We start from the raw sequence: 12,150 nt of genomic DNA on the forward strand, positions 1-12,150 counted from the left end.
CACTAGACACCAAAATGCAGGTTTAGGAATTTCTAATCCTACCCATCAGAACCATTAGGGTACTGAGCAAAATAATGAAGACACACTCTAGACTTCCAAGTGCATTTTAAATTACATTGTGGCTAGTTAAAGCCTCTATAGTTAGACTCTCATTTACACTGATGTGGAAAATCATATTTCGCTCTTCACTCTGCCTGGCACTTATTAGAATTCAGTGTAAATAAAATAATAATTAACATTCAGATAAGGTTTGATCTTGCAATACTTATGCCCATGGGTAATTAATGCTGCTCACATGCATGGACTCATATGCATATATGTTTGTAGAGTTGGGGCCATAGTGGTTTACTGACATTAATCCTCCCAGTTATCAGGTGTTATACATTTATCATATCAGATTATCAGTGCTGTGGTCACACTTCTTCCTTATGCACTATAAACTGTGAATAATTCTCTGGGGTGGGATTCTGCAAGGTCCTGAGCACCATCAGTATCCATCTCATAAGAATTTAGGCGGCTCAGAACTTAATAGGCTCAAGCCCTAAAACATCAAGTAGCTCACGAAAGCTCATGCTCAAATAAATTGGTTAGTCTCGAAGGTGCCACAAGTACTCCTTTTCTTTTTGCGAATACAGACTAACATGGCTGTTACTCTGAAACCTATCAAGCAGAATGTGACTTTTCAAAGTGAATGAACATTTTCAATTTCTGCCTAACAAACAAGTGAATGTTAATTTCTTGGGTACAGCCTGGTGCACATTCTATCTACAAATGGGGACTCAGGCTAGATGGAGAAAAGTTCAACCACACCCATTCAGTAGGCATGCAAAGATTAATCTTTTTTATTTAAACATATAAAGAAAACAAAAGCTCTGTAATAAAAGATTACCCACAAAATAACTAAACATCATGGTGCTGATGAAAGCCAGGGCAAGCTTTTAATCAAAACCATTTGCTGTCCAGACAAAAATAAGACATGTTTTCATTGGGACGTGGTCCTTTTCACTCTTATTTGTGCATACATTGGACTGAGCTCTGATCTCATCGACACCCATGTGAAGCAGGAACAGCTTCAATAATGCCAAGAGAATTATTCTGGGTTTACAGACGCGTGACTAAGAGCAGCATGTGAATTGCTGAACATTTTCTTAACTTCTTCTAAAGGAAATTGTTGCTCTTCTTCAGAGACACTAGTTGTAACATTTTATCCTCCAGTCCCATTTTAAAACCAATTCTCCAAATATAAATTGTAGCATGATGGTTTTGAAGCTAATTCTTACTGGGCCAATATACGTCCAAGCAAAAGCAAAATACACCATCCCAGTCCTGAAGTACTTACCCAATACTGACTCAGGCAAAACCACACTGGAGTGGTGTAATTTACATACATCTGACTGCATCTTTAGGTCAACAGCACTTAGAAATACTTTTAGTGTTGGTCACATAATTTCTAATATAACTAACTACATGAAAGAGAGAATAAAACTACAGAAGTAATTCTCCGTTTAAATTGTCTCAAACTGTGTACATCGCTTCTGTATCACGTTGATGCAATTAGTGGGTGTGCTTTTTGATCTTGGGCTGAACACTGCAGCTGTTTTCTTGGTTCTGTGATGTATGCCTTTCTTAAAAGTAGAAAAATGCCACCACGCTGAAGCTTAAGTAAATAGCAGCCATCACTCATGCAACAGGTAAACAATGCTGTTTCTAATGAAAGATACTTGAATAACGAGGTAGTACTCAGACGTATGTTGTTCACTCCACGTTTCATCTTTGTCTATTGCATGGATATTGAAAACAGTTAGACAATTACCACATTGTTTTTAAATGTCTGTCTGTTTCACGAATACTCTTTTCATAGAAAATATGTACAGCCTTTGACTACACTGTGATGTAGTGTTAATGAGATGGGACTTAGAATTCTGCATAATCAGTGATTGTACTAAATGATTTTTAATATGCTGCAAAATGTTGTATGCTACTCAGAGTGAGGTTCCCCCTAGATATCCCCAACACCAGGCTATCATCCTTAGAAACAGCTTGAGAAACACAGTTTTTAAGAGGAAAAAATAAAAGGACCTCATAAAAGTGCCTGGTCCAAAAGCCCATTGAAGTCACTGGGAGTCTTTCCTTTGTGCTGTGGTTCAGGCCCCAAAAGAACATAAATTTGTCTCTTTTTATTAATAAGCCATATCTAGCCAGAAATCCTTAGGAAAATCAAGAAGTGCAAACAGGAGTGTAACATTTTCAAGTCTCTGGGAAAGCATTGCTCTAAAACTATATTTTTGTACTTTCTTCTCATGCTAAATATCATTAGCTGGCCATTAATATCTGTTTGGTGTTTAAAATGTTAATGGTGACGTCTTCTGATGTAAGAAAAATGAAAAAGAAAATTAATAGGACTTTGGTGAAAGTGCAGAATATCAATTATTTCAAAAATATGATCTTTTATGTACTATTTAATCGGATATGTTTCAGTTCATAGCAAACAAAAGGGAAAGAGTTTTAAACACAGCAGTAGTTTTAATTAATTCAGAATTTCAGTAGCACAATTGCAAGATGAAATATAAGGAAGAATATGATAAAATGAATGTGACTCCTGCAGATTCTAGCTCTTTTCAGAGTAATTAATCGATCTTGTATTTTTACATTTCTTGATTGTTACTGTTTACGTCAGCTGTTTTTTGTTTTTGAAAACATATGGAAGGGAGCAAACATGATGATGATGATATATTGAATTAGATTTAATGTGATTATTACATTGATTATTACAGTTTTGAAGATATGGGGTGAAATCCTGGCCCCAATGAAAGAAATGAGAGTGTAAGTATTGACTTCACTGTGGCCCGGATTTCACTCATGATCTTAGACCATCTGCTGTTTATATCTATGTACAAAACAGAGTGTCTGTGGACTAGATATTCCTGAAGATTTTGCTCTATTTGTCAGCACTGGGTTGGTTTTGGATTATTGGCTCAGAGAGGTATACTCATTAGTAGGTATATTGGATTTCAGAATTTTTCTTGGTTCACTGACATAGATGTGAGTAAGTGGCACTAAATTATCAATTTTGTACCTACTGGGACTAACCCTAAGGTCTTTCCTCTGATAATTCTTACTCTGGCAAAACTTCCATTGAGCTCACTAGGAGTCTTGACTGTATAGTGACTGATCTGAAAACTGAGCAAGATGTTCAGTATGTGGCTCATCGTGTCTGTTGCATGAGACAGGAAAAAAATAAGCATTATGTGAAAATGAAGAAGAGTCTTTTCTGAAAAAAGTAACACTCCGTATCAACTGTAGTTTTTCTTTGGAGTCTATCCAGAATGCAAATAATTGTGGTTTGTGTATAATGATTAAGCATATTCTCCCAGGGGTATGTTCGCCTCTCAACATTATATATTTTTTAAAAATAAGGATGTGTGGCCTGGCTATAGAGCCTTTAGTTCGAGGATCTCAGAGCACTTTACAGCGAAAGGCCCTGATCCTGCAAGTAGCTCTGCATAGGCTGACCCCCTGAGCCCGCACACCGTCCCATTGACTTGGAGGATCAGAGCTATTGTAGATCTGGGAAGCAGTTAGTCGCAATCCAAGCAGTGAAATTTTGTTGAGAAGTTTGCAATGATTCAAAACAAGCTAAATCTAGAAAATGTAAGAATAGGATACTAGTCAATTTCAGATGGATTTTATTTTTCCCCTTTGCTATTTGATATCATGTCCATGTTACTGATAAAAATTCCAAGTTAAAGAACAGAACTTAAAACAGCTTTTGTGTTAGGACTCATTGGTCTGCTGGGACTGTAATATTAATTCTTGAATTAATCTCTGGCTGAAGTTATAGGACTTTTAAAATAAAGGAGCACAAATAGAGACAATTGGGGAAATCAAATAAATTGTCTTAAATGTATTTAGCAATAATGGAAATTGTTTTTTATTTTTGCCTGCCATGATTTATTCTGTATTAGTTGATCTTCATAATTGGGATTTTTCTTGCAGTTCAAATAACAATTTTTTGAATCTCAGGCCTTTTAATGAAGAAAGAGCTGTGAAAATAAAACCCTCCGCCTGTTTGAAACTTAGACTGCTGGCTGTATAACCCAAACTTCCTTTTCCTTTGATTTGCAGCAATGTTGTAGTCTCTATTACATGCATAATGTAGGGAGGGTCTCCAGAGAGAACAGTCCTCACTGATAAGATTAGGGGGAGTGTCTCAAACTTGAGTTTAGATAATCGAGAAAGGATCACTAAAGAAATCCCTCTGTACGAGAGATGCACAGAATGATGATACAGTAGTCAGGATGGTCCTTCAGTGCATGAGCTATCACAAGGCCTGAAATACCAGCTGCCTCTCTTTATGTATAGAGGATGGCTTTTGTCACCAGCTCCTCTGATACTGGGGTACCTTATTGGAAAGCTTTAAACTTAACTCAAGTCACTGAATTGATGCACATTACCCAGAGAAAACAGGTTAGACAATTAATTTCTTATTTCTTTTTTAACTTCTTGCCTATACTGGACTGTTTTTCTTTTCATGTTATTGTTGGCACTTTTGTTTTCATTCAGTTCCTTGTTTTGATATGCTTAGTGTCTTGAAACTGATCATAATGTTTAAGGAAAAGGAGTACTTGTGGCACCTTAGAGAGGAACAAATTTATTTGAGCATAAGCTTTCATGAGCTGCAGCATTCGATGAAGTGAGCTGTAGCTCACAAAAGCTGATGCTCAAATAAATTTGTTCGTCTCTAAGGTGCCACAAGTACTCCTTTTCTTTTTGCGAATACAGACTAACACGGCTGTTACTCTGAAACCCATAATGTTTAAGGTAATCATGTTAAGCAGTATTTAGGTCTTTTATTTCCAAGTTCGGTTGATGGTAGATTTAGGAATATGCATGCAAAATTGGTAGAAGGAGGTTGGGATGAGATGGCCTTAAAACAACTGTTAAATGAAAAGCAGCGAGAGTTGCTATGCAAGGCAGGGGTGAAGAGAGAGTGTCTGTAGCTTTTGGTATTTATTTACAAGCTTTTATTTTAGTTGGTAAAGGCTGCCCCCTAATGGGACAACTCAGAAGGCATAATAATGCCCCCCCACAACTAAACTACGAGGTGTGCTGTTGAAAGAACATCAGTGCTGTTAAAGTCACTAAAAATAAGAAAAGTAATGGCCTGCTCTTTCTCCCTTATGTTTAGGCCAGCCAAATATATTTTTCAACAAAAACATATATAAAGTTAATTGAATAATCAAAATGTATTGAATCGAAGCTATATCCCTGAATTCTATTTATTACTGCAGATAATGTGTGAGGATATCTTACTGAATAGTAAGGGCTGACAAGTGATTAAAAAAATGAATTGTGCTGTTAAAACAATGATAGAATACCATTTATTTAAATATTTTGGATGTTTTTCTACATTTTCGAATATATTGATTTCCATTACAACACGGACTACAAAGTGTACAGTGCTCACTGTGTATTATTGTTTTTATTTCAAATATTTGCACTGTAAAAAACAAAAGAAATAGTATTTTTCAGTTCACCTAATACAAATACTGTAGTGCAGTCTCTTTATCATGAAAGTTGAACTTACACATGTAGAATTATGTGCAAAAAATAACTGCATTCAAAAATAAAACAATGTAACACTTTAGAGTCTACAAATCCACTCAGTCCTACTTCAGCCAATCCCTCAGCAAAACATTGTTTTGTTTCTGAGTGCAGTTATGTAACAAAAAATCCCTACATTTGTAAGTTAGACTTTCACAATAAAGAGATTGTACTACAGTACTTGTATAAGGTGAATTGAAAAATACTATTTCTTTTGTTTATCATTTTTACAGTGTAAATATTTGTAATAAAAAATAATATAAATTGAGCACTGTACACTTTGTATTCTGTGTTGTATTAGAAATCAATGTATTTGAAAATGTAGAAAAACACCTGAAAATATTTAATAATTTTCAATTGGTATTCTATTGATTAACAGTATGATTAATCGCGATTAATTTGTTTTAATTGCAATTAATTTTTTGAGTTAATCATGTGAATTAACTGCGATTAATCGACAGCCCTAGTCATGATAAACTAAAAGTTATGTACTTAGTAAATACATTTTTCCAGTTTATTCTCTTTCTTTAACAGGATAAAAAATATGAATCATAGTGTAAGGTGATATCTGATGCTGACATATTGGGCCAATTCTTTCCTCAGACAAAACTTTCTCTTTGCTTCAGGAGAACCAGGTCCTGAATGTGTAATGTAATATGGTTATATTTCAATGCAGTTCTTAGATTGTATCAAGTTAAACTGACAAGCAAACAGAAAAGAGGAACAACAGACAAGAGATAAGCAAGATATTATTTCCCCCTAAATGTAATTACTCCCAGGATAACACCCCTGCATAAACTCCTCCACCATATACGTTATTAATAAATAATCTCGTACTTGAGAGAGTTAAGTGGCATATGGTAAACTACCATGTCTGTTTCAGAGGGGTAGCCATGTTAGTCTGTACCAGTAAAACCAATGAGGAGTCCTTGTGGCACCTTAGAGACTAACACATTTATTTGGGCATAAACTTTCGTGGGCTAGAACTCACTTCATCAGATGTATGGGAATGGGCCATATCCACCCTAATTGAATTGGCCTTGTTAGCACTGACCCTCCCCCCACTTGGTAAGGCAACTTCTATCTTTTCATGTGCTGTATATTTATACCTGCTTACTGTATTTTCCACTCCATGCATCTGATGAAGTGGGTTATATCCCACAAAAGCTTATGCCCAAATAAATTTGTTGGTCTCTAAGGTACCACAAGGACTCCTCGTTGTTTTTACCATGTCTGTGTTCATCTGTAATGTGGAATATTAATTAATTTATGTACCTGAGATTTTTTGATCTCACTAAGGATTCATTCTGGAAAAAAACCTTAGATGAGTAACGGTATTCAACTTTACCCCACTGAACTCAATGAGAGTCCTTATGGGAGTAAAAATAGTAATTTATGTAAGTTTTGGCATGATCAGATCCTGAAACAATGAAGGCCCAACTCATTTGAGGTACTGAGCTCCCATTGACTTCAGCTGGGGTTGCAGATGCTCAGAACTCCTGGGAATTTGGCCATTCTTGTGTATTGTAGTGTCTGTACGGAGAAATGAAAGAGACTTTGTGAATAAATATTCATCCTAGGGATATTGATCAGTACACGCCATTAGACTTATAGGAATTCTGTATGTTCGTTTCCTACTGAAACAGTGGATTAGCAAAGATTGAGTTATTATTGTTACTAAATCAGTGAACTATGAAAATGCTGAATAAAATCTAGCTTATACTCAGAAAAGGAAATTGTATGGGAAGTGGGGGAGGGAGACTTATCATTGATTAACTTGAAAAAAGAAAATTCTTATGAGACTGTTATGTAAAACATCATGGTATTTATTCACCCTTACTAAAAGGATTGCCAGTGCTAACAAAACCTTGCAATTGACTTTTAAGGTTAATAGCTAATAGCCATTGAATTCTCAGGTATTGCTATTAGAACACAGCAATGTCCAGCAAACTCTTTGGAAAATTGGAAACCTTCTTGACCACACATCCAAGGTTCAGAACGTCTTGAACCTTTTCTCCTGGCATATTCCCTTTCTCCTTTGCCAAGGACCCCAGCTCAACCCCCACTATTAGCTTCCTTCTAACACTCCCCTTTCTGTGCTTTATTCTTTGCTGCTTCTTTCGTTAGGTGACCCCCCAAACTTTGATTATTGGGGGTCCACCCTCCCTCCGTCAACTCGCTCCTAAAAACTTTTTCCTGTGTTGCCCACAAGAAGTAAGTGTGTGTGTGTGTGTGTGTGTGTGTGTGTGTGTGTGTGTAAAATACAATTAATTAATTAAAATAAATAAATGCAATGGAACCTCAGGCACACATACCAAAAGTAACAATGTGATCTTTTTACTGTAACCTTCACCCTTCCTCACCTCCTTGTTCGTTACTCTCAGTTATTGCGTCACATCGAATGAAACTGACGGGAATCTGCATGGGTGCAGATGTCTGCCCAGATGTAATAATCTGCAGAAGGTGGGCCATAGACTGTCAGCTTATAAATTCATGCTTTTCTTACTCGTCCTGTAAAGACTCTAACAGACTTTTGGATACTGCATAATAAATAATAGTGCACACAACATAGTGTACTTAATAAACAATACCTGCCATGTGTTGACGCACACGTATTGCTTACATCATTATAGTCTTTTGTCTCTTGGATTCAATGAATGTTCATCTTGTATAAATAAAACAAGTGCTATTCCCCTCTAATAAATGTATCCCTAGGTTTCTGTTCAGGTTTATGCCTAATCCAGAAGTGGTCAAAGCTCACATGAGTGCAGGAGATCTCTGTAAGTTCTTTCAGACCATTTGAGCCCTGTGTTATGCAGTTTAAGTGGAGGCTTAAGTAGTGTACAGGACTGTTTGTGGGCTCTGCCCTTGAATGAATGCCTTCTATGTTCCCCTGATGATGCTTCAGTTCAGCAAGACCGATACCTAAGAGGTGCAGTATTGTACTCGCCAAATTCCAAAATGTTTGGCCTATAGAGTACCAAGTTTGGCTGACAATATTTTGAATAGGGACAGAATGGCATAAGGGATTTGTGAAGAGATACTGCATCTTTAAGGGCCACATACTCAGATAGTGTACATTGGTGTAGCTCCATTGACTTCTGGGGAGCTACGCTAATTTAGATCAGCTGAAGAACTGGACCTCTGAGCACCAGCCTGACTCTGGCCTTGGCAGGCAGGGACCAAAACTAGTTCTCTGTCAATGTTGTTTTCCATTTACATTAACAAATATCAGTTCAGTAACCCTATGGGGGTGGGGGGAGGAAGTTTTTTGTGTAATCTGGATAAGAGAGGCTCTTACTGTAAATACTACTTTATCATTCAAACCGCATGAAACTCTGACACACGTAGAGGATAAATAAAGGCAGAGAAACAGCTCTCGGTAGCAATTATCAAACAAATCGAGTGACAGCCCCCCCTCTTAGCCAGAATCATTTGAGTTATTGCATAAAATTATAAAATGTTGCTTTGCACATTTAACGTGTCTGTCTCCTTTTTGTTTTCCTATCCCCAGATCTATTATAAAGTTATTAAAGAAATTGAGCCAGGAGAAGAACTGCTGGTGTATATGAAGGAAGGTGCCTATTCTCTTGGGAACATGCCACCTAGTCTGGAAGGTGAGGCTCTTATTGTTCGATACCCCCAGTTGGGAGGTGCAGAGAGGTGCTAACAAAAGCACATCTTGTAAGAAGTTAAGCCTGTTGCCTGTTCTCTTATGTAACTGCAGCCTGTTCGGACGTTTTACAGTGAGACCTTTTCTCACTGGTTAGCTTGGTTGTCTTAGTCAGTGAAGTCTGAGCAAAACCCTTTTTTAACTGAAACCCAGGCCCAGCTACACGAATATATAATGTTAAGGAATGTTGTGGTTTTGAATACTATAGGTGGGTACAGGTGATCGTGGTGGTTTGTTCGCAGTAAATCTGAGCCAAACCATTATGAGACTTGCAAACCAGGCTGTGTCTTTGGATCACATGGCAAATGTGACCAGAGCAAAGTTGGAACAGCCATTGTGCTGTTATAATATGGATGGCTCCACAACATCACCTGACATTCAGCTGAACAGTTAGAGCAGGGATGTGCAAACTTTTTGGCCTGAGGGCCACATCGGGGTGCGAAACTGTATGGAGGGCCGGGTTTGGCTAGGCTGTGCATCCCCAAACAGTCTGGCCCCCACCCCCTATTCGCCCCCTCCCACTTCCCACCCCCTGACTGTCCCCCCTCAGAACCCCCCCTGCTCCTTGTCCCCTGACTGCACCCTCCTGGGACCTCTGCCCCAAGCTGCCCCCACCCCCGGATTCCACCCCCTATCCAACTCCCCATCCACCCCGACCCCTATCCACACCCCTGCCCCCGAGAGGCTCCCTGTGATTCCCACGCCCTATCCGACCCCTCCCCTACCCGTTCCCTGACACCTGACAGCCCCAGAACCTCCACCCCAACCAACTGCCCCCTGCTCCCTGACCCTCCCCCCCCGGGACCCCCTGCCCCTAACCACTCCTGTTCCCTGACTGCCCCCCTGGGACTCCCTACCCAGCCCCCCCCTGCCGCGCGCGCCGCCCCCGCCCCCTTACCATGCTGCTCAGAGCAGAAGGAGTTCACAGCCCTGCTGTCCACATGGAGGCGGAGCTGCAGGGCACGGGGAACAGCGGGGGAAGGGCCGGGGGTGAGCCTCCTGGGCCAGGAGCTCAGGGGCCGGGCAGGACAGGCCCGCGGGCCGGATGTGACCCATGGGCTGTAGTTTGCCCACCTCTGAGTTAGAGTGACAAGCTGCATGAATTGATCACAAATAAAGTTAATATCTTTATTGCTATGTTGCCCGGCAATGTGTGTCCTTCTTGGCAGCATATTGGAATGGCAGGTCAAGGTGCCTGGCACAAATGAGTGAGCAAATTGCTTAGGGGTATCTTGCACTGTGCATTGAGCAGAGCTAGGGGCTAAGCATTTTTATCTCACTCTTACATTAGCATAATCATTTCCCCCTAAATACATTAATACTAATTATTAAAGTTCAGTAACCACATAGGACATCTAAAGAACCATTACTCTTTTGCGGACGAGTGAGTGTTTCATAATAGATACAGCAAGGAACAGTGAGTGAGGACTCCTGGGTTCTGTTTCTGACTATGCCATGCACTCACTATGTGAAATTAAAGGTAACTTGCAAAGGGAAAAAACTGAGCTTATGTCCTTCCCCCTCCCCAGCTTCCCCTTTTTATGATGATTAAAGATGGACTGAAATGATTTTTCCAAATCAAAGGGAGAGTGAAGAGGGGTTTCTGCTTGTATTTCATTAGAAATAGAGGTCTTATCTCCAGGGGAACACTCTGTGACTATTGGAGAACTGGTGATATGATGATATCATGAAAACAAAGAGTGAAAATGGAGCAGCTTTTGAAAGGGGAAGGGAAATAGACTATTTACAACTTGGGCTTTGGTTTTAGAAGAATTTTTTAAAACTGGCTATTTATATAGGTGGCAAGAATATCAGCGTTCTTTTTCTGAAGTCACTGGTGCTAGACCATGGTCAGAGACAGGATATACCTGGCCAGCTGGGCCTTTGGTCTGACCCAGTCTGACAGTTCCAAAGCTCCTATGTTTTGTTTTGTTTCATTAATACTTAAACACAGTAATCAACATTTTGGTAAGAGGATGTGTTCATTAAAGATTCAATATCCCCCCTCCTTTCACCTAAAGTGACAGAGCTCACAATACAAGGGCTCTGAGGCATGGAAGTGGTCTCTCCACAAAAACAGGGAAGACCAGACATGCTATTTCTGGTATTGCTAAAGTAAAAACCTAAACCACCAAAAAGTAATTTGAAAATATAATCTTGTAAGCCTCCTTTAAAGAATGAAAAAAGAGCACAACCCACCTCTTTAAAAAATCCTTTGTAAGTCACATGTGTAACACTGAAACTAAAGCTACTGTAGGTGTGCTAAGAACTAATATATTTTAATGTGCTCTTTGTTTGGCTCTAATTTGGTGACTATGAAAGTTAAAGACTAATATAAGAGGGGGGTTGAATGATCTCCAGTGAACAATTAGCTGAATTTAGTCCATCCTTTCTGTTTACACATTGACTGTGGGAATGGTTCATGATAGGTGCAAACTTGGTCATTATTATTTGATGACTGATTTATACAAATCTATCCCATCCTATGGGTTGCTCATGAGCTATTTGCCTATTCCTTTATCTAATCAATATTTGAAAACTAAGGTATTTTGGTTGGACATTCTGGTCACATGCTGGGTTTTGTTCCCTAACTGGTAGATTAATTTAACTCCTCGTTTCAGAATTCTAATGAAAATATTTAGGATTATAAATGTTAACTCCACTTTCTGTGAATATTCTGCAATATTTGTTTGATATTTGCTGTTTCATTGAGTGGTCCTACCAAAAACCTCTTTTGCTAAGGGTATTCTGAAAAAATGAATGAAAAAAGATGATACAAATTATACAAATTAACTGAAGCATTCAGGTTCATGTTTCTGAATAATTTTTTTCAGTATTCTCTCAGAAATACTAATGCTGTTTTTGAGAGCAAG

At 38.8% G+C, this 12,150-nt stretch overlaps 1 protein-coding gene across 1 annotated transcript in view; it reads left to right on the plus strand.

Moving 5' to 3' along the window:
• PRDM16 (PR/SET domain 16) overlaps positions 1–12,150 on the plus strand; it is a 433,122-nt gene that overhangs the window by 373,057 nt on the left and 47,915 nt on the right. The window contains exon 5 of the mRNA XM_084651921.1: positions 9,119–9,221. Coding sequence (XP_084508047.1) covers positions 9,119–9,221 — 103 coding nt within the window. The remainder of the gene's footprint in view (positions 1–9,118; positions 9,222–12,150) is intronic.

The sequence above is a fragment of the Lepidochelys olivacea genome, assembly GCF_965140295.1.
Source record: "Lepidochelys olivacea isolate rLepOli2 genome assembly, chromosome: 18".
In the NCBI taxonomy this organism is placed as follows: Eukaryota; Metazoa; Chordata; order Testudines; family Cheloniidae; genus Lepidochelys; species Lepidochelys olivacea.